This window comes from Phyllobates terribilis, unplaced genomic scaffold (genome assembly GCF_046119375.1).
Source record: "Phyllobates terribilis strain yellow unplaced genomic scaffold, ASM4611937v1 Scaffold_1__5_contigs__length_1240528914, whole genome shotgun sequence".
Lineage (NCBI taxonomy): Eukaryota > Metazoa > Chordata > Amphibia > Anura > Dendrobatidae > Phyllobates > Phyllobates terribilis.
The window spans coordinates 533,706,183-533,730,360 of NW_027362761.1; the positions used below are offsets into that span (position 1 = coordinate 533,706,183).

The following is a 24,178-nucleotide window of genomic DNA, read 5'->3' on the forward strand; positions in this document are numbered from 1 at the left end:
GAATTAACACATGTGGAATTATATACTTAACAAAAAAGTGTGAAACAACTAAAAATATGTCTTATATTCTAGGTTCTTCAAAGTAGCCACCTTTTGCTTTGATGGCTGCTTTGCACACTCTTGGCATTCTCTTGATGAGCTTCAAGAGGTAGTCACCGGAAAGGGTTTTCACTTCACAGGTGTGCCCTGTCAGGTTTAATAAGTGGGATTTCTTGCCTTATAAATGGGGTTGGGACCATCAGTTGTGTTGTGCAGAAGTCTGGTGGATACACAGCTGATAGTCCTACTGAATAGACTGTTAGAATTTGTATTATGGCAAGAAAAAAGCAGATATGTAAAGAAAAACGAGTGGCCATCATTACTTTAAGAAATGAAGGTCAGTCAGTGTGAAAAATTGGGAAAACTTTGAAAGTGTCCCCAAGTGCAGTTGCAAAAACCATCAAGCACTACAAAGAAACTGGCTCACATGAGGACCGCCCCAGGAAAGGAAGACCAAGAGTTACCTCTGCTACTGAGGATAAGTTTATCCGAGTCACCAGCCTCAGAAATCGCAGGTTAACAGCAGCTCAGATTAGAGACCTGGTCAAAGCCACACAGAGTTCTAGCAGCAGACACATCTCTACAACAACTGTTAAGAGGAGACTTTGTGCAGCAGGCCTTCATGGTAAAATAGCTGCTAGGAAACCACTGCTAAGGACAAGCAACAAGCAGAAGAGGCTTGTTTGGGCTAAAGAACACAAGGAATGGACATTAGACCAGTGGAAATCTGTGCTTTGATCTGATGAGTCCAAATTTGAGATCTTTGGTTCCAATCACCGTGTCTTTGTGCGACGCAGAAAAGGTGAACGGATGGACTCTACATGCTTGGTTCCCACCGTGAAGCATGGAGGAGGAGGTGTGATGGTGTGGGGGTGCTTTGCTGGTGACACTGTTGGGGATTTATTCAAAATTGAAGGCATACTGAACCAGCATGGCTACCCCAGCATCTTGCAGCGGCATGCTGTTCCATCCGTTTTGCGTTTAGTTGGACCATCATTTATTTTTCAACAGGACAATGACCCCAAACACACCTCCAGGCTGTGTATGGGCTATTTGACCAAGAAGGAGAGTGATGAGGTGCTACGCCAGATGACCTGGCCTCCAGAGTCACCAGACCTGAACCTAATCGAGATGGTTTGGGGTGAGCTGGACCGCAGAGTGAAGGCAAAAAGGCCAACAAGTGCTAAGCATCTCTGGGAACTCCTTCAAGATTGTTGGAAGACCATTTCCGGTGACTACCTCTTGAAGCTCATCAAGAGAATGCCAAGAGTGTGCAAAGCAGTCATCAAAGTAAAAGGTGGCTACTTTGAAGAACCTAGAATATAAGACATATTTTCAGTTGTTTCACACTTTTATGTTAAGTATATAATTCCACATGTGTTAATCATAGTTTTAATGCCTTCAGTGTGAATGTACAATTTTCATAGTCATGAAAATACAGAAAAATCTTTAAATGAGAAGGTGTGTCCAAACTTTTGGTCTGTACTGTATATATATATTTTTTATATTTTTACAACTTTTTTTTTACTTCTTTTTCACTTTTTTACTTAGTCCCACTATGGGACTTTCAGTTTCTGCAGGCTGATCGCAGTTATAAGATAGATCACTGCTATACCTTATAAACTGTCAGCCCTGCAGACACAAGTTACTTTGATCATGCACTGCCATGTTGTAATAATACGTACCTAGTCCATAAGGCACAGGGCACAGGGACGTATTATTATGTACAATGTCAGAAAGGGGATAAACCCTGCCTAAAGGGGTGGATTAAGAGTAGCAAGGGCCCCGGGCAGTTTGGAAGGCGCGCCCCCCCCCCCCGCACACACACACACACACCTGATGTATCACATGTCACATGATCCCCTGTGATAGATCATGTGATAGTTCACGTGAAATTAGTTTGGCACAATATATTAATTATAATAATTTTTTTTAGGCTGTGTGCCCACTATGCGTTTTTTAAGCGTTTCCGCAGCGGCAATTCCGCTGCTGAAACGCTTAAAAACGCTTGGTAGAAGGTCTGCCATTTCCCCAATGATAAGCCGCATGTGCTGTGAACATGCTGCGGAAATTTCTGCTGCGGGTTATCATTGCGGAAAAATCCGCAGCACTACCAATTATTTTGCGGAAGCACGGCATTTTCGCCGCCATTGACTTGATTTGGAACCCATGGAATCCGCATCACTGCATCTGTACATGCGGGATCCATGCGTTTCAATGTGCGGTCGGTACCCGGGTCTGGAGAAGAGGAGACTGTAAACCTGTAGAACCTGTAAAAAAAGAATAAAATAAAAAATAAATATTATACTTACCTTCTGATGGCCCCTGGTGTCTTTATCCAATGCGTCCTGGCTTGCCGGCAGCTCGCGATGGTCTGAAAAGGACCTGCCGTGACGTCATATAGTCATGTGACGGGTCACGCGACCGCTGACGCCGGCAGGCCATCAGAAGGTAAGTATATATTTATTTTTTATTGTTTACCATTCTTTTACGGTCACACTATATAAATCCATGCTGGTAGCCCAGATTGCCCTCATTATAATCCGCCTGCCTGCCTATATGCCTCTAATCCAAAAATATTCCTCCTCCACCAGCTATCTCTATACTGAATGCAGGTAACAGCAGTTTTACTAGTGCATTTAGCCCTGAAAAGGACTTTTCTTTTAATGGTGCAGCAGTGGTAATCCCCGCATGTTTATTGGATGTCTAACAGGTACAAAACATGCGGGGTGGGGACTCACGCATGGTGCTCAAGCGCCCACAATACTTGATCGAGTAACGAGAAACCCATCTTAGGGCACAATCAGACAGCCATATAAATCGGACCGAGATCAGAAGGCAATGCTCAGACTGACCGCGGCTCTCCCTACCCGAGCATGACAGCTGCATAGAATATGTCATACTCAGGTCGGGAGAGCCGCCAGCCAGTATGGGTATTGCGGGCTGTGAAGACCCGGGGTCTTCTGTGGGCGTAACCAGGGCCGGCGTCAGCACCCGGCGTACCCGGGCAAGTGCCGGGGCCCTGGACCATCAGAGGGGCCCACTCGCTGTTGGGGCCCGGGCTGCTCCCCTGGCATCTGTGCAGCCAGGACCGCTGGCACTGCTTGATTGCCGGCACTTTACCAGACATGGCTGCGCGCAGTGCGCTGTGCGGCTGTGTCTGGTACTAATGACACGGCAGGGGCGACACTGCCCCTTTAATTTTGCTTTTGTGCCGCCCATGTCGCGTCATTGGTAGCAGACACAGCCTCACAGCGCATCGCTATGTCTGAAGTGCCGGCAATCAAACACCGCCGGAGGTCCTGAACAGATGCGGGGGGAGCAGCCCAGGCCTCAACGGCGAGTGGGCCCCCCTGATCATCCAGGGCCCCATGTCTCTGACACGCCGGCGGCCCTGCACAGATGAGGGGGAGCAGCCTGGGCCCTGACAGTGAGTGGGCCCCTGTGATGGTCCAGAGCCCCATGTCTGTGACACGCCGGCGGCCCTGCACTGATGAGGGGGAGCAGCCCGGGCCCTGACAGTGAGTGGGCCCCTCTCTGATGGTCCAGAGCCCTATGTCTGTGACATGCCGGCGGCCCTGCACAGATGAGGGGGAGCAGCCCGGGCCCTGACAGTGAGTGGGCCCCTCTGATTGTCCAGGGCCCTATGTCTGTGACACGCCGGTGGCCCTGCACAGCCACATGGCAGAGGAGCTCGACTGGAGACAGGACCGGTGGCAGGTGAGCGAGGCTTGTTGCCAGCTTTCCCAATCCCCATATTAAAAATATTTCTAATGTATGTGTGTATGATGTAAATGTCTGTGTATGTCAGTATGTATGACTGTGTATATATATTTATGTCCGTTTTATATATGTTTTTAAGAATTTGTTTTCAAATATGTATGTATGTCTGTATGTGTATATGTTTGTGTATGTGTGTCTACGTATTGTATGTGCGCATATCTGTGTACCATGTGCATGTGTGTATGTGTGTGTGCGTGCATATCTGCGTACTGTGTGTGCATATCTATCTCCGTACTGTGTGTGTGCGTGCATATTTGCGTACTGTGTGTGTGCATATCTATCTGCGTACTGTGTGTGTGCGTGCATACCTGCGTACTGTGTGTGTGCGTGCATACCTGCGTACTGTGTGTGTGCGTGCATACCTGCGTACTGTGTGTGTGCGTGCATACCTGCGTACTGTGTGTGTGCGTGCATATCTGTGTACTGTGTGTGTGCGTGCATGTCTGCATATATGAAGGAAGAGGGGACAGCTTGTGTTAAAGGGGCCCACTGAGACTCTTTCGCCCGGGGCCCATGAAAACCTGGAGCCGGCCCTGGGCGTAACACTACTCAGACAACACAGGATGCGGGTAAAACAGCGTGACAATATTTTATTGAACCACAAAGCGGACAATAAACAGGTAACACAGTCAAACCCTTCCTTCTCCGCCCACCTGGGATAGAACAGCTGCGACTTTGCAGACTTCCAGGGCTGACTACCTCGACATAAACTATTTGGAATAATTTCATAAATTTTAATTTGGAGGTGAATAGTTTCTCAGCTGATATGTTGTGTAGTATATTTCTTAGTGTTTGTGGCTTCATATCTTAATCTCAGATAACGGCAACTGTCACATGTAGCAATGTGTGACAGTTGTATAAGTATTTCCCTGGAACCACACTTTGCAGTATTTATATGGGGACAGAGATTGCAATTTTGCATTTGAAAAATAAAAGTGGCCAAAGTTTTGTTGCAAGTAAATACTAACCATATTAAGCAGGTGGAATATTCTGTACGTGTCATGATGACGCTTTTTTGCTACATTTTCCTTGCAGCTACTATTATGGTCTGCGATGGTAAGTAAATACATTTTTTATCAATTGTATATAATTACTGTATCAGTGTTCTAATATATAGTATACTGTGTAGAACACTTTTCATATACTTTACATTGGAAAGAAAGTATAAGCTTTGGCTCAAATAAATGTGCATTTATTTGAATGGCAGCTATTTCATTGCATTTCACACATCCAAAATTCCAAAACAGGTGGGAGACTGTGTAGAATGTAAAGAAAACAAGGATGTGATGATTTGGAAATTTTGCTATCGCTATATTTTATTCACAACAAAGCATAGAACACAGATCAGAAGTTGAAAGTTAGACATTTTTCCATTTTATTTGAAAAAAATAACTCAGTTAAACATTTTTGATATGTCATCAATTTTTAAATGCGCTACATAACTGTGTATAAAAAGAGCATGTTAGGGAGGCAGAGTCTCTAAGATGCAAAGATGGTCAGAGGTTTAAACAACTGCATGTAATAATTGTGGAACAATTCCAGAAAAATGTTCCTCAACGTAAAATTCAAGACTTTGACTATCTCACCATCTAAAGTACATAATCATCAAAAGATTTAAAGATTGTGAGGAAATCCATGTGCAAAAGAGACAAGGCCATCAGTAAATATTGGATGCTCGTGCTCTCCGCGCCATCAGGTGGCACTGTATTAAAACAGGCATGGTAAATCACCGCATTTCAGGAAAATCAGTCATGAAAATCACTGTATGGGCTCGAAAATACTTCCATAAATCATTGTCTGTGAACACAGGTCATCATGCAATCAACAGATGCAAGTTAAATCTATGTCATGCAGAGAGGAATCCAAATATCAACACAATACAGAAACGCTGCCATCTTTCCCGGGCCAATGCAGTCCAATAAAAAATATTTGGTGCACTATGAAATTAAAAATTCAGCAAAGATCCAGGACTGTGGAGCATCAAGAATCCTACATCAGACAACGTTACTCTCCCGCAATGCCAGCAACTGGTTTCCTCTCTTCCCTGCTGTAAAAAGAAGAGAGGATGCTACACAATGGTCGACATGGCCCTCTGTACTTTCTTGAGACAAGTCGCTTCCATCAATTTCTATATAAGTTAATTTAAGCTTAGAGGTAAGTACCTTTGCGTGGGTCACATTCACTGGAATTCAATATTTTTAGGAAAACCTAATGTGTAACTGTTGTTTTATATTTTTCATAGTACATGTGAAATTAAGTATATCGTATCAGAGAAATCTGCGCCTTTCTTTTTACAAATTGATCATCCACTCTCAAAATTCTCAAGTCAGTGAAAATTCTCTCCAGTGAATACAGACTTTCCCATTACAGAGATAGGAAATGACAGTTGGTGCTCTTAAAGTTCTATGGAGAACAGTAACTATCATTTTATGAGAACTTACAGCAGAATATTTGTGTCTGCATCCATCTCTTCCTTCCCACCTCCCTTCTCCATAGAATCTTAGGAGCACCAACTGTCATTTCCTTTCTCAGTAAAGGGAAAATCTTTTTTCACTGAATACAGATTTTACTCATGAATTGTGAGTAAAAGATCAATACAGGTTGCTTTCATACCCCAAAAACTAGTCAGAGTTAGCCATTATAGAATATATGGCAGTATGTAGCTGGTTGCTACTTGTCAAGGTTCTATAACAGTACAATAATTGCCCATCAGGAGAGTGAATGAACGAGGCTCAAGGTGTTATAATTACAGTACCGTAGGCCATGTGATTAACAGATGTTGGCAGAGAGCCGAAAACCTAAAAAATTCAATATTTGTACCCCAAGTGCCATCTTCCTGTAACTAGTAAAAGTCTGTCTTTATCCTGGACTTCAAGTATGAAGGTTGTGTCTTTGTTCTGTGCACCAAGTATAATAGTCCAGTGCCCTAAATGTCAATGTGCCACCATCCTTTACTCAAAGTGTCAGCGTGTCACCATCCTTTACCCCAAGTGTTAGTATGTGATTATATTGTAACTCAAGACTGTCAATGTGTATTTAACCTGTACCCCAAGACTGTAACGGTGTCATTATCTGCATCCCAAAACTGTCAGGGTGTCATTATCTGCACCTCAAGACGGTGAGTGTGTCATTATCTGTACCCCAAGACTGTCAGGATGTCATTATCTGCATCCCCAAACTGTCAGGGTGTCATTATCTGCACCTCAAGACGGTGAGTGTGTCATTATCTGTACCCCAAGACTGTCGGTTTGTCATTATCTGTACCCCAAGACTGTCAGGATGTCATTATCTGCATCCCCAAACTGTCAGGGTGTCATTATCTGTACCCCAAGACTGTCAGGATGTCATTATCTGCACCCCAAGACTGTCAGGGTGTCATTATCTGTAACACAGGACTGTCAGTGTGTCATTATCTGTACCCCAAGACTGTCAGGGTGTCATTATCTGCACCCTGAGACTGTCAGGATGTCATGATCTGCACCTCAAGACTGTCAGGATGTCATTATCTGCATCCCCAAACTGTCAGGGTGTCATTATCTGTACCCCAAGACTGTCAGGATGTCATTATCTGCACCCCAAGACTGTCAGGGTGTCATTATCTGTAACACAGGACTGTCAGTGTGTCATTATCTGTACCCCAAGACTGTCAGGGTGTCATTATCTGCACCCTGAGACTGTCAGGATGTCATGATCTGCACCTCAAGACTGTCAGGATGTCATTATCTGCACCCCGAGACTGTCAGCGTGTCATTATCTGTACCACAAGACTGTCAGGATGTCATTATCTGCACCCCAAGACTGTCAGGGTGCCATTATCTGCACCCCGAGACTGTCAGTGTGTCATTATCTATAACACAGGACTGTCAGTGTGTCATTTTCTGCACCCTGAGACTGTCAGGATGTCATGATCTGCACCTCAAGACTGTCAGGATGTCATTATCTGCACCCCTAGACTGTCAGCGTGTCATTATTAGTGATGAGCAAGCACTAAAATGCTCGGGTACTCGTTGCTCGGGTCAAGCAAATTGGAATACTCGGGTGCTCGGCCCGAGCAACGAGCCCAATGTAAGTCTATGGGAAACTCAAGCATTTTTCTGGCGGCTCCCCCCGGCGGTCTGCAGAGGGCCTAAAAATTGCCCAAATCGATGGGAACAGTGCTCAAATGACATGGGGACAGCATGGGGAAGACCCCTGGAAGCATTTATGACTCCCAGGTCACTTCTGTCAACAACGTTGTCAGAGGCATTACGCCACTTTTACGGACACACAATAAAACATACCAAAACGAAACCAAAATGGATTTTCCTGGGGAATATGTTAAGGAACATCCTTTCCATGACATGTACAATGTATATAAAGCAAAATAAATAACCAAACACAAAAATACTCCTCCACAACTTGTCCTATGTTCACTCGTAGCGTTTTTGATGCATTTTTGCACTTTTGCATTGCTTTCAACCAAGACAAATGCATTCACCAGGAAATTTCATTTTAACATTTTACAACCTTATCTGGTCATGTGGTGTGTGACACATCATCAGACACATGCATACAGTGCTGAAAAGACATGGGAACCGCATGGGGAAGACCTCTGGAAGCATCTCTGACTCCCAGGTCACTGCCTAAAAGTGTGCCCATCATAAGTGATCCTTGGCGCATGCGAAGATGCCTCCCGCCATGCACCTGTCGTTGCCAACTTGCAACAATCACCATCCACATCCTTGTCCCACTGCAGCGTTCAGTTGTCCCTACCCCATTCCTTGGAATGCAAGCGCAAGTATGCAGGCAGCCACCCACCCACCCACAGGCTTCAATACTATACTGCCAAATTTTTGACAGCTGCTTGCACTTGAAATGTGGCCTTTTAGGCTCGTGGAGGCGGAAGCTTTTCATAACCTCATGCAGGCGGCAGCCGAGAGTCCATACTTGGTCCCCAGCCGCCACTATATTTCCCGGTATCGCCTCCGTCTTCCACAAGCACAGGTCCCACAACATTACCCGTGCCCTCCCCAGTGCACTTACTGGGAAGGACCGCCTAACCACAAACAAGTGGACAGGTGAATGTGGCCAGGGACAGTACGGAGCCAGTCCACAGCTTTTTTTGCTGACAGTTGTATTTAGCTCAGTGAAAGGACTGGCATAGAGGGAAACCCTATCTACCCTGCATGTCATTTCTCACAGGAAGTCCTGTAATGCAGCTTGTTGCAGAAGCAATGGTAGCCCGTCCAACATCAACTTGCTCTTGTCGGTGGTGCTTTGACACACACACACATCTTTCTTTGCGCATTTAATTTCTTGAATACAGAGATGAACAATGGCCTGATCTGTAATGCGGTTTGAGAAATAACATGCATGAGCTTGGCCGATCCACATTAAAAAAGCAGCTATAGAGTGTCCAGGAACCTTCCCCCAAACTTTTCTTAGCCAGGGCTGCTTTTCGGCAGGGTTGGACGGGCCCACAAGAGAACCGGAGACTCCTCCGGCGGGCTTCTCCTTCAGGAGAGTTCATAGTGCCGAGGTGAGGCCATGATGATGATAGAGGCCACCATCTGCTTAGTTTTCTGTTACTTGGAATGCAAGTGCAAGTATGCAGCCACCCACCCACCCACAGGCTGCAACACTAAACTGCCAGATTTCTGGGCAGCTTTTTGCACTTGAAATATGGCCTTTTAAGCTCGTGGAGGCGGAAGATTTTCACAACCTCATGCCGGCGGCGGCGGGGTGTCCATACTCGGTCGCCAGCCGCCACTATATTTCCCGGTATCGCCTCCGCCTTTCACAAGCACGGGTCCCACACCATTACCCGTGCCCTCTCCAGTGCACTTACTGGGAAGGACCACAAACACGTGGACAGGTGAAAGTACGGAGCCAGTCCACAACTTTTTTTGATGACAGTTGTATTTAGCTTGGTGAAAGGACTGGCATAGAGGGAAACCCTATCTACCCTGCGTGTCATTTCTCACAGGAAGTCCTGTAAAGCTGCTTTCACTTGAAATGTTTCCCTTTTAGGCTCATGGAGGCGGAAGCTCTTCACAACCACATGCCTCATGCCTCATGTCCATACTCGGTCCCCAGCCGTCACTATTTCTACCGGTGTTGTCTCCGTCTTCTACAAGCGCGGGTCCCTAAACATTACTGCTGGTACTTTTCTGTGGGAATTTGCTTGCCTCCTACCAGCCTGGAATATTTCCAGCAAACTATGGCACGACGCCATGGTATTAGCACTGCCCCCAGTACCAGTAGCGAAGCCATCCCCAATTTCCTTCTCAGGAATTTTATTTGGTAGACTGAGTGGTTGCCCAAATACATTTTCTCACAAAGGAGCTGAAGATAGAGTGGCAGTAGTTGCAAGTTTCTTCAGCCTGTTAGATATTAGAGTGTGAACGGCAGCACATTGGATCAGTGGTTATCACTGAAGACTTGCAGCACTGGGATCCTTGGTTCAAATCCCAGCAAGGACAACATCTGTAAGGACTTTGTATGTTCTCCCCGTGTTTGCATGTGTTTCCTCCTCAGTAAAAAAGCAGACATAGAGTGTCTGGGAACCTTTCCACACACTTTTTTTTAGCCAGGACTGCTTCTTGGCAGGGTTGGATGGTCCCACCAGAGAATGCTATGGTGTGCCTTGGCTTTTACCTTAGGAGAGTTCATGATAGCGCTAACTTTGCAGCTGCTATGGGGCTCTTGAGCGGGGGAGAAAGGTTAGCCCTCAGAATCAAATCCTCTGGTGGGCACAATGGTTTTCAATCTGAAACAGCTTCTCAGTGGGAGTTGTATTTCACCACAGCCATATTCTTTAGCTCAGTGAAAGGACTGGCATAGAGGGAAACCATATCTACCCCGGCTTTCATTTCTCCATCACCAGGTTCCGCCCATTGTCACACACGACCATGCCTGGCTTTATGTTCAGCGGTGAGAGCCACAGATCAGGCTGCTGTGTTACAGCTTTCAACAACTCTGCAGCGCTGGGCGGTTTGTCAATTAAGCATTAAGCATGTTATCTTCAGCATAGCCTGTTGCCGCTTGGCCAAGGCAGTGCTGCAGTGCTGTCAGCTTGTGACTGATGTGGTCATTTCGGAGATGGAGGAGGAGGTGCATGAGCTGAACAATGTGATTACATTGTTGTTTAATTGGTGATGCTGTTTTTTATATTAAAGAAAGATCCTATTGTTTTGGGGGTTTTTATGTTTTTTTTAAGACAAATGCATTCACCGGGAAATGTCATTTTAACATTTTACAACCTTATCCGGCAATGTGGTGTGTGACACATCATCACACACATCCTGTTTTATTTATGATGGAGGGACTCTGAAAGTCATAAAGCCTATTTTTATAGGGACATCAGACAGCCCTTACTATTGTTAAAAGGCCAGCAGTCGGCCCTAGCTATTGTTAGAGAGCCATCAGCCGGTTATGCTTTGTTGTTCCGATTATTAACAAGTGGGTCTCCTATACTGTTATTGCGTATCCAGTGACTGCAAGGGCTGCTAAAAATTTGGACGCAACCCAATACCCCTTTGAATAGACATAGAGGAGGGTCTCAGTAAACAAAATGTTCCCATTATAAAGGAGCGGGTCTCCTATAGTGGTAATGCCCATGCTGTGACAAGGGCTGCCAAAATTTGGGAAAAACCCCTCTAAAAATTTAAAGACACATAGAGCAGGGCCACAGTAACAAGGTACGACATGTTCCCATTAGAAAGGCGAGGGTCTGCTATACAGTTATAGGGTATGCAGTGAGTCCAACGGCTGACAATTTTAGTAAAAACCCCACTAAGAATTTAAAGACACATGGAGCAGGGCCACAGTAACAAGGTACGACATGTTCCCATTAGAAAGGAGAGTGTCTGCTATACAGTTATAGGGTATGCAGTGAGTCCAACGGTTGACCAATTTTAGTAAAAACCCCACTAAGAATTTAAAGACACATGGAGCAGGGCCACAGTAACAAGGTACAACATGTTCCCATTAGAAAGGAGAGGGTCTGCTATACAGTTGTAGGGTATGCAGTGAGTCCAACTGCTGACAATTTTAGGAAAAACCCCACTAAGAATTTAAAGACACCTGGAGCAGGGCCACAGTAACAAGTACGACATGTTCCCATTAGAAAGGAGAGGGTCTGCTATACAGTTATAGGGTATGCAGTGAGTCCAAAGGCTGACCAATTTTAGTAAAAATACCACTAAAAATTTAAAGACACATGGAGCAGGGCCACAGTAACAAGGTACGACATGTTCCCATTAGAAAGGAGAGGGTCTGCTATACAGTTATAGGGTATGCAGTGAGTCCAATGGCTGACAATTTTAGGAAAAACCCCACTAAGAATTTAAAGACACATGGAGCAGGGCCACAGTAACAAGTACGAGATGTTCCCATTAGAAAGGAGAGAGTCTGCTATACAGTTATAGGGTATGCAGTGAGTCCAACGGCTGACAATTTTAGGAAAAACCCCACTAAGAATTTAAAGACGCACGGAGCAGGGCCACAGTAACAAGGTACGACATGCAGGGCCGTAACTACAACCGGGGAAGCCGGGGCACTGCCCCGGGGCCCCAACCACCCAAGGGGCCCCAAACTGATGGTAAAAAATTGTATTTTAATACTTTAATTTCTCATAAAATACCCAGCTCCTATATTCCTGCCAGACAATGTCACCCGGAGGACAGGAGAGACTATCATTTCAATAATTTCCAGGAGCTCTGCCAGCTGTCAATGAATGGAAACCTGCACTGGCCTGGAGAGTCTCATAGCACAAGATTTGTAACAATATGTTAGTCTGGAGATCACAGAGAGTTGGCAAGGCAGGCACAGTGCACACTGACTGTAACAAACTCTCAGCATCATTGAGAGAAGACAGTCTCAGCAGACACAAATATCTCTGTGACAAACTGTGAAGCCCTGCTATTTAATAAACATATACAGTTATTTGAAAATTGTGCAATATTTGGAATTATTCACCTTATTAATTTTCCAAACATATTCACTGAATATTTAACTTCTAAAACTAGCATCATAAACAACAAAATCTATTAAAGGTCTAGCGGAACGTGGTGAAGCCTGTGTGTTGTATACAACAATGCGTAGCAGGCTTCACCACGTTCCGCACAACCTCTAGTGATTGAAATGTTGAGGGGCCCCACTATGAAGTTTTGCCCCGGGGCCCCGAAGTTTATTGTTACGGCACTGTCGACATGTTCCCATTAGAAAGGAGAGGGTCTGCTATACAGTTATGGGGTATGCAGTGAGTCCAACGGCTGACAATTTTAGCAAAAACCCCACTAAGAATTTAAAGACACATGGAGCAGGGCCACGGTAACAAGGTATGACATGTTCCCATTAAAAAGGAGAGGATCTGCTATACAGTTATGGGGTATGCAGTGAGTCCAAGGGCTGACCAATTTTAGTAAAAACACCACTAAGAATTTAAAGACACACGGAGCAGGGCCACAGTAACAAGTACGACATGTTCCCATTAGAAAGGAGAGGGTCTGCAGAAAGGAGAGGGTCTGCTATGCAGTTATAGGGTGTGCAGTGAGTCCAACGGCTGACAATTTTAGGAAAAACCCCACTAAGAATTTAAAGACACATGGAGCATAGTAACAAATACGACATGTTCCCATTAGAAAGGAAAGAGTCTGCTATACACTTATAGGGTATGCAGTTGTAACACGGGCACTTTAGATGCAGCGACACAGAAACACAGAGCAGCCAATACGGGGTTAATAAACAGGGGAAGTTTATAGTAACAGGGTAAATCTCCACGCAGGGAGAATCAGGGGAAAAACAAGGGAAAAGCAGGTAAAAGTCTTTCACTGACAGTTCACAGTTTAATTGGATGTAGCCGAGTCAAACCGGTTATAATCAACAGTTTTTTTTCACTTAGCTGACTCTCGCTCCTCACAAGGCAGATGCACGCTGATGCCGGTGTTGATTTTTCAGGCGTCCCCACCCAAACAATGCTCTGCCTTCTGGCGGCAGCGGGCGGTCTCCGGTTTTACCCGCTGAGTCCCTAGTCCATAACACGGCACCTCACGTGCCCGGCTCCACCCACCCTGCGTCTCTTCTCTAGTCGGCCTGACTCCTCCGGTCAACTGCACTCGGCTCTTGCTCCCAGTCCTGGAGCTGGGAGACTGGACCCTCTCACGCTGCTCTGCTGAGCCGGATCCAGCTCCGCTTTTCCGCGCAAAACGTACTTGTCTCTTCTTCCCTCTAGCCATACCAGGAGTCCCTCTGTCACCTGACCTCCCAGCTCTCTCTCTTGACACACCCCCTGCTTCCCTGTCACATGACTCCTCTGCTTGCAGTCTGTCTTCCCCCTGCAACAAGAGGTACGGCCCCGGCAGTTCCGGATCCCTTGCTCTGAAAGTACTTACACCCCGGTCTTCCCCCTTACACAGTGAGTCCAACAGCTGACAATTTTAGGAAAGACCCCACTAAGAATTTAAAGACACACAGAGCAGGGCCACAGTAACAAGGTACGACATGTTCCCATTAGAAAGGAGATAGTCTGCTATACAGTTATAGGGTATGCAGTGAGTCCAACGGCTGACCAATTTTAGGAAAAACCCCACTACGAATTTAAAGACACTCAGAGCAGGGCCACAGTAACGACAAATTCCCAATAGAAAAGAGAGAGTCTCCGATAGTGTTGGCCTATGCAGTGAATGCAAGGGTTGCCAAAAATTTGGAGGCACTTCAATGCCCCTTGGAAGAGACATGGAGGAGGGCCTCATAAAAAAATGTTCCCATTAGAAAGGAGCGGGCCTCCCATACTTGTAATGCCCATGCACTAAGTTTATGGTCTGACAAACATTTACCCCTGGGGGGTATACATGAATATACTGTATAAAAAATTTTTTTTCCAGGCATCATAAACACCCTTTAAAAAAATTATGTGGGTGTTGCATCACGGACCATGGTCACCTTGGTGATATGGTGGTGGAGGATGAGGAGAAGGAGGAGGACAAGAGCAAATAGCCAAAATCAGGAAGCGTATACCCATGTGTGGGTGTGAAAAGGTGCATGGGAATACACCTCCCAAGAAAAGACACTGTATTTGAGTTTATGTTGTGCTGCTATCATACGGTGGTGTTGAGAAGTCTGGCACAATCCAGCCCTTGTTCATTTTTATAAAAGTCAGCCTGTCAGTATTTTCAGTTGACAGGCGGATGCGCTTATCAGTTATAATTCCACCAGCGACTCTAAAAACCAGCTCTGATAAAACGCTGGCGGCAGGGCAGGCCAGGACCTCAAAGGCATAGAGAGCCAGTTCATTCCACGTATCCAGCTTGTATACCCAATAATTATAAGGCACAGAGGAATCACGGAGGACGTTGGTACGGTCGGCAAGGTACTCCCTCAGCATCTTCCCAAACTTTGCACTCCTTGTGAGAGTACCCCGCACCTCAGGGCCTGTCCGATGGGAGGGTCTGAGAAAACTCTCCCAGAACTTTGACAGTGTTCCTCTGCCTCTGCTGGATTGAAGTTGTGTCTCTCTCGCCTGTACTCCTTGGTTGTCCAACGAAGTGTGCCCTCTGCCGCCAGCGTTTTCAGATAGGAATTTTTTTAACCGCCCACTGTAGATAAACGTCCGCGCTGCCTGGGCTCTGTGCAGCGCGGACGTTTAAAAACGGTGGGTGGTCTCGCAGTGCTCAGGACCCCCAGGGTCCTGCAAGCTCTGTGAGAGCGGTGCAGAGCGTTAGCTCTGACAGGGAACATCATCGGGACCTGATTAGATCAGGTCCCAGTGATGTTAACCCTTTGCTGTCTTCTATATGCCGCGATCTATAGTGATCGCGGCATACAGAAGACAGCAGGAGGAGAGGGGGTCGTCCACTTACCTCTCCAACGACCCCTTGATTGCTTTCAGGACCTGCCATTGCTATGGCAGCTGGAGGTCACATGACCGCCTCCAGCTCTGCCATATATGGTGTCCTTCCTGTCTGGCTTCAGCCTGTAGCTGATGCCAGACAGGAGACTGTGAAACAGTCAGTGAAGATCTCATATAATGTAATACATGTCTATTACATTACATGAGATCAGGGATCAGAAAAATAAAAATTAATGTCCCATACAGGGACTAAGTAAAAATGTAAAAAAAAGTAAAAAAAAATGTTTTGAAACTGTTAAAAAAAAATACAAAATAAATAAAAATAAATAAATAAAATATTAAACCGATAAATCCATATATTTATGCAAAAATAAAAAAAGTACACATATTTGGTATTGCCGCGTCCGAAACAACCCGAGCTATAAAACTGTCACACTAATTAACTCCTTATGTGTACACCGTAATAAAAATAAATAAAAAACGGAGCAAAAAACTATGCTTTTTCCTCATATCGCCAAACAAAAAGTGGAAAAAAATGCAATCAAAAAGCAAAATGGAAATAGAAATGGTACCGCTGAAAACGTCATCTTGTTCCGCAAAAATCAAGCCGCTATACAGCTCCATCAGCCAAAAAATAAAAAAGTTATACCTCTCAGAATAAAGCAATGCAAAAAAAATATTTTTTTCTATAAAATTGTTTTATTGTGTAAAAGCACCAAAACATAAAAAAATATACAGTAAGTGTAGTATCGCTGTAAACGTACTGACCCGAAGAATAACGCTGCCTGATCACTTTTACCACACGCAGAACGGCATAAAAAAAAACCTCAAAAAACAATTCCTGAATTGTTGGTTTTTGTTAATTTTACCTCCCAAAAAACGGAATAGAAAGCGATCAAAAAATGTCACGTACCCACAAATGGTACCAATAAAAATGTCAACTCGTCCCGCAAAAAACATGCCATCACATGACTCTGTCGGCCGAAATATGGAAAAATTATAGCTCTCAAAATATGGCGATGCAAAAACTAGATTTTGCAAAAAAAAAGCGTCTCTTAGTGTGTGACAGCTGTCAGTCATAAAAACCCGATATAAATCTGGTATCTCTGTAATCGCACCGACCCGAAGAATAAAGTAATCTAATCAGTTATATCACACTAGGAACGGCGTAAAAAATAAATAAAACCAATTCTTCACCTGCTACTGATTTGTTTATTATGCCTCCCAAAGATCGCAGTATGGCTCGGCACACATTTATCCTGCGCTCTGCGCTGAGCACTTACGCCAGAGTTTCCATGTAAATCTCTGAAATATGTGATTCAGCCGGAACCCATGACGGAAGATTCCCTGTAATGAGGCAGATATAGGCCACTGTGGATGCCGTCTGGCCTGTGATCCCACGGTGTCATTTGTTTTAGGCGTGCATAAAAGTGCGGTTGGCCACAGTTTTGTGCACTTCTGAAAAAAAGGACACCGCTAAACAGAGGCCAGACGGAGTCCAGAGTAACTCTGCTGCCTCATTACAGTGAATGGATCCTGCAGGGGTTTCATCTGAATTACATCACTTGGAAATTTAGATGGAAACCCCGATGTAAGTGCTCAGCCTCGAGCGCCGGATAAATGTTACGTAAAATGTTCCCAATAAAAGCTTCAACTCAGTCCTCAAAAAAAGCTAGTCCCCACTCAGGTCCGTCATCTGTTAAAAATATAAGGGACTTCCAAGTTACTGGTAGCAGAAAGGCTCTGGAAAAGCGAAATGGCCCTTGCCCCCCAAAAGAAATTCAGAAAATTTTGTGGTCCCAAATCCAAATGCCTATTCTACAATCATTTGTTCTCCAATTGTCAAATAGCACTCCGTCCCCCCCAGATCTCGCGATATGGCTGAGCGGTACGATACAGCCACATATGGGGTATTGCCACTTTTAGAAGAAATTGTGTGACACATTTCGGCACCATTTTTACCCATTGCCCTGTGTGAAAATGTAAAATCTGAGGGTAAAACATTTTTTTGTGGTAAAAATATAATTATGCTTTTTTCACTGCCCAATGGTATAAATTTAAAAATTAAAAAATACTCACTACTTCCCTAGATGAATTCCTTGAGAGGTGTAGTTTACAAAATGGGGTCACTTGTGGGGGTTTCTGCTGTTTCGGCATGTCAGCGACTCTTCAAATGTGACATGGTGTCTGCTGCCTATCCCAGCCAACATAGCGCTCCTTTCTCTTCCGAACCCTGCCGTACACCAAAGCAGTGGTTTTCCCCCACATATGGGGTTTCGGCGTGTTCAGGAGAAATTGAACAACAAATTTCATGGTGCAATTTATCCTGTTACCCTTATGATAGTACAAAATTAGGGAAAGGAAAACATTTTTTGTGGGAAAAATGTGAAAATTTTATTTTTATGGCTCAATATTATAAACTTCTGTGAAGCAGCTGGGGGTGCAAGGTGCTCACCACATATCTAGATAAGTTCCCTAAGGGGTCTAGTTTCCAAAATGGTGTCACTTGTGGGGGGTTTCCACTGTTTAGGCACATCAGGGGCTCCCCAAATGCAACATGGCGTCAGCTAATTATTCAAACAAATTTTACATTCAAAAAGTCAAATGGCGCTCCTTCCCTTCCAAGCCCTGCCGTGCGCCAAAACAGTGGTTTGCCTCCACATATGGGGTATCGGCGTGTTCAGGAGAAATTGCACAACAAATTTCATGGTGCAATTTATCCTATTACCCTTATGATAATGCAAAATTAAGGGATGAAATACGTTTTTGCGGGAAAAATGTCAAAATTTTATTTTTACAGCTGATTATTATAAACTTCTGTGAAGCACCTTGGGGTTCAAGGTGCTCACCACACATCTAGATAAGTTCCCTAAGGGGTCTAGTTTCCAAAATGGTGTCACTTGTGGGGGGTTTCCACTGTTTAGGCACATCAGGGGCTCCCCAAATGCAACATGGCGTCCGCTAATTATTCAAACAAATTTTACATTCAAAAAGTCAAATGGCGCTCCTTCCCTTCCGAGCCCTGCCGTGCGCCCAAACAGTGGTTTGCCTCCACATATGGGGTATCGGCGTGTTCAGGAGAAATTGCACAACAAATTTCATGGTGCAATTTATCCTATTACCCTTATGATAATGCAAAATTAAGGGATGAAAAACGTTTTTGCGGGAAAAATGTGAAAATTTTATTTTTACAGCTGATTATTATAAACTTCTGTGAAGCACGTTGGGGTTCAAGGTGCTCACCACACATCTAGATAAGTTCCCTAAGGGGTTTAGTTTCCAAAATGGTGTCACTTGTGGGGGGTTTCCACTGTTTAGGAACATCAGGGGCTCTCCAAACGCAACATGGCGTCTGCTAATTATTCAGACAAATTTTACATTCAAAAAGTCAAATGGCACTCCTTCCCTTCCAAACCCTACTGTGCGCCCAAACAGTGGTTTTCCCCCACATATGGGGTATCAGCGTGTTCAGGAGAAATTGCACAACAAATTTCATGGTGCAATTTATCCTATTACCATTATGATAATGGAAAATTAAGGGATGAAAAACGTTTTTGTGGGAAAAATGTGAAAATTTTATTTTTACAGCTCAATATTATAAACTTCTGTGAAGCACCTTGGGGTTCAAGGTGCTCACCACACATCTAGATATGTTCCCTAAGGGGTCTAGTTTCCAAAATGGTGTCACTTGTGGGGGGTTTCCACTGTTTAGTCACATCAGGAGCTCTGCAAACGCAACATGGTGTCTGCTAATTATTCAGACAAATTTTACATTCAAAAAGTCTAATGGCGCTCCTTCCTTTCCGAGCCCTGCCGTGCGCCCAAACAGTGGTTTTCCCTCACATATGGGGTATCAGCACGCTCAAGAGAAATTGCACAAAAAATTTTGGGGTCCATTTTTTCCTGTTACCCCTGTGAAAATAAAAAAAATTGGGTCTAAAGTAACATTTTTGTGAAAAAAGTTAAATGTTAATTTTTTTCTTCCACATTCCAGAAATTCCTGTGAAGCACCTGAAGGGTTAATAAAGTTCTTCAATGTGGTTTTGAGCACCTTGAGGGGTGCAATTTTTAGAACGGTTTCACTTTTGGGTATTTTCTGTCATAAAGACCCCTCAAAGTGACTTCAAATATGATGTGGTCCCTAAAAAAATGTTTTTGTAAATTTTGTTGGAAAAATGAGAAATCGCTGGTCAACTTTTAACCCTTATAGCTCCCTAACAAAAAAAAATTTTGGTTCCAAAATTGTGCTGATGTAAAGTAGACATGTGGGAAATGTTATTTATTAAGTATTTTGTGTGACATATCTCTCTGATTTAAGGGCATGAAAATTCAAAGTTTGAAAATTGCAAAATTTTCAAAATTTTCGCCAAATTTCCGATTTTTTCACAAATAAACGCATGTGATATCAAAGAAATTTTACCACTATCATGAAGTACAATATGTCACGAAAAAACAATCTCAGAATCAGGGGGATCCGTTGAAGCGTTCCAGAGTAATTGCTTCATAAAGTGACAGTGGTCAGAATTGAAAAAATTGGCCCGGTCACGAAGGCAAAAACAGGCTCTGGTGCGAAGTGGTTAATAGTTCCGCAACAAGGCCCTTCTGTTACAGCCCCATTTTTGTAGACCTGTCCGCATCAGGAATAAGAGATATAAAGTTCTCCTTGTAGCGTGGGTCTAGAAGTGTCACCAACCAGTAATGACTGTCACCCAAAATTTTGAGAACGCGAGGGTCATGGGAAAGGCAGCGCAACATAAACTCGGCCATGCGTGCCCAAGACTACTAACAGGCAAGACTTCCGTGTCCTCACCAAGAGGATGACTGAACATGCTCTCCTCCTCCTCTCTGTCCTCTGGCCATCCACGCTGAACAGACGGTATGACAGCTGTGCAGGTAGTACCGTCTATAGTGCATGAAACTAGCTCCTGTCCTTCCTGCTCCTCCTCCTTTTTCTCATTGTCATCCAGTCCACGTTGGGATGAGATGAGACTTGGCTGTGTGTAATCACCCTGTATGGTTCCTTACTCCATCTCATCGTGCTCCGCCTGCAATGCATCCTCTTTGCCTCTTTGATTGTGAGCAGAGAGCATTTCATAAGACAGAGAAGCGGGATGGTGATGCTAATTATGGCGTCATCACCTATCACCATCTTGGTGGAGTCCTCAAAGTTTTGGAGGATGATACATATGTCTGAAAGCCATGTCCACTCCTGAGGTCTTATGTGTGGAGTCTGAACTGAATACCGACAGCCTTGTTGATGCTGGTACTCAACAACTCACCTCTTCTGCTCACAAATCCTTCGCAACATCTGCAGTGTAGAGTTCCAACGCGTGGGGACATCACACACCAGTCTGTGAGCCGGAAGCTGCAAATGCTGCTGAAACACTGCAAGGACAGTGGAAGCTGTAGCTGACTTTCTAAAATGGGCACACAGGCGGCGTACTTTAGCAAGCAGATCCGGCAGCTCCGGGTAGGATTTGAAAAACCGCTGAGCCACGAGGTTAAGCACATGGGCCAGGCATGGTACGTGTGTGAGCTCGCCTCGCCTCAGAGCCGCCACCAGGTTCCGGCCATTGTCACACACAACCATGCCTGGCTGTAGGTTCAGTGGTGTGGGCCACAGATCTGCCTGCTCTTTAAGAGCTGTCCACAATTCTTCAGCATTGTGCAGTTTTTCACGTAAGCATATTAGCTTCAGCACAGCCTGTTGCCTCTTGGCCGAGGCAGTGCTTTCCAGCTTGTGAGTGATGTGGTCATTTCGGAGATGAAGGCTGAGGAGGATGAGGTGCAGGAGCTGAGACCATGGGGGTAACCATGATTGACCTAGGGCCCGCAATCTTTGGCGTTGGGAGGACGTGTTCCGTCCCAAGGTCCGACTTGGTCCCGGCTTCCACTATGTTAAGCCAGTGTGCCGTCAGCAAGATGTACCATCCCTGCCCACAAGCACTTGTCCACGTGTCCGTGGTTAGATGGGCTTTACCAGTAACTACGTTGTTGAGAGTGCGGCTAATGTTTTGGAACACGTGCTTGTGTAATGCGGGGACGGCACACTGGGAGAAATAGTGGCAGCTAGGGACGGAGTACCGCTATCAGGTTGCGTAATGCTTCTGTCTCCACGAGTCTAAAAGGCAACATTTCGAGCGCAAGCAGTCGTGAAATGTGAGAATTTAGTAGTGTGCCCTGTGGGGCGTTGGCTGCATATTTGCGCTTGCGTTCCAAGGACTGGGGTATGGACAACTGAACGCTGCACTGGGACAAGAACATGGACGTGCTTCCTGATGCTGCTACTTGAGAGTGTGCAATAACAGGTGCAGGGCAGGAGGCATCTTCGCTTGCACCATGGACAGGGGATTGGCTTGCATGCACAACAGCGGAAGAAGCAATGGTGCCACCCGCAGACACTTTGCCTGGACCCTGGGGTTCGGTCCACAAAGTCGGGTGCTTTGCTGCCATGTGCCTGATCATGCTGGTGGTGGTCAGGCTGCTAGTTTTGCCACCCCTGCTGATGATGGCCTGGCAGGTGTTGCAAATGGCCTTTTTGGGGTTATTGGCAGAGTCTTTAAAAAACAATCAGACTCGGGAAGACCTAACAGTTGTACTGGCAACTTCCTTCGTGTTGGTGTTACTGGGAACGGTTGCCTGCCTTCTGCCTGAGGCCACCACACTGCTTCTTCCTGCCTGTTGGGGTGCTCTGCCTCCCTCCCCCTGTGTGCCGCTGTCCTCGCACTGCATGTCCTCCTGCCAGGTTGGGTCAGTTACTATATCATCCACCACCTCGTCTTCCACTTCCGCACCCTGGTCCTCCTCCTGACTTTCTGGCAATTGTGTCTCATCATCGTCCACCTCTTGTGACACTTTCCCACTGTCGCCTTCATGTGACCGTGGCTGCTCAAATATTTGGGCATCTCTACACGCGATCTCCTCTTGCCCCGCTTCAAGTGGACCGGGCGAGAGGCCCGAATCTATAAATGGAAAAGTGAACAGCTCTTCAGAGTGTCCAAGTGTGGGATCAGTTGTCTCTGAGTACTCGGCATGGTGGGAGGAAGGAGGATCAGGGTGAGGAATATGCGGTCCAGACTCACGGCTACTGAGACTTGACCGTGTGGAAGACAGGGTGGTGATGGTGGCTAAGTGACTGGAAGCATTATCCGCTATCCAACCAACAACCTTTTGACACTGCTCTGGGTTCAATAGTGGTGTGCTGCGGTCCCCTAGAAATTGGGACAGGAAGGTCAGGCGAGAAGATGTGGATGTTTGTTGTGGCACAATTTCGGCTTGCCCACGGCCTTGTCCTCGGCCTCTGCATGCACTATTACCATTACGTCCAGTTCCCCGTCCCTTGCCATGTGCCTTGCCCATTTTAAATGGATGACAGTATCTTCCACGCTCACTACAAATGACTGAGTCTGGAGCGAATTTATATGTGATCTGTGTGACGGAGAAAACAGAGTTTTAAATACCTGGCCTGTAGGTAAGTACACTGTGTTCAGAATTATTAGGCAAGTTGTATTTTAGAGGATTATTTTTATTATTGATCAACAACTATGTTCTCAATCAACCCAAAAGACTCATAAATATCCAAGCTTAATATTTTTGGAAGTTGGAGTGTTTTTTTTTTTAGATTTGGCTATCTTAGGAGAATATCTGTTTGTGCAGGTAACTATTACTGTGCTGAATTATTAGGCAACTTAATGAAAAACAAATATAATCCCATCTCACTTGTTTATTTTCACCAGGTAAACCAATATCAGTGCACAAAATTTAGAAATAAACATTTCTGACATGCAAAAACAAAAAACAAAAAAATTAGTGATCGATATAGCCACCTTTCTTTATGATGACACTCAACAGCCTTCCATCCATAGATTCTGTCAGTTGCTTGATCTGTTTTCGAACAACATTGCGTGCAGCAGCCACCACAGCCTCCCAGACACTGTTTCGAGAGGTGTACTGTTTTCCCTCCCTGTAGATCTCACATTTTATGATGGACCACAGGTTCTCTATGGGGTTCAGATCAGGTGAACAAGGGGGCCATGTCATTATTTTTTCTTCTTTTAGACCTTTACTGGCCAGCCACGCTGTGGAGTAGTTGGATGCATGTGATGGAGCATTGTCCTGCATGAAAATCATGTTTTTCTTGAACGATACCGACTTCTTCCTGTACCACTGCTTGATGAAGTTGTGTTCCAGAAACTGGCAGTAGGTCTGGAAGTTGAGCTTCACTCCATCCTCATCCCGAAAAGGTCCCACAAGTTCATCTTTGATGATACCAGCCCATACCAGTACCTCACCTCCACCTTGCTGGCGTCTGAGTCGGAGTGGAGTTCTCTGCCCTTTACTGATCCAGCCTCTGGCCCATCCATCTGGCCCATCAAGAGTCACTCTCATTTCATCAGTCCATAAAACCTTTGAAAAATCAGTCTTAAGATATCTCTTGGCCCATTCTTGATGTTTTATCTTATGTTTCTTGTTCAAAGGTGGTCGTTTTTCAGCCTTCCTTACCTTGGCCATGTCCCTTCGTATCGC

At 45.1% G+C, this 24,178-nt stretch overlaps 1 protein-coding gene across 1 annotated transcript in view; it reads left to right on the plus strand.

The window, feature by feature from the left end:
- The first annotated feature begins 4,662 nt into the window (after window positions 1-4,662).
- The window catches only part of LOC141268486 (granzyme A-like), a 52,947-nt gene continuing 33,431 nt past the window's right edge, over window positions 4,663-24,178 (plus strand). Inside the window, exon 1 of the mRNA XM_073680329.1 lies at window positions 4,663-4,878. Within this exon, the coding sequence (XP_073536430.1) occupies window positions 4,824-4,878 (55 nt within the window). The 5' untranslated portion in view covers window positions 4,663-4,823. The remainder of the gene's footprint in view (window positions 4,879-24,178) is intronic.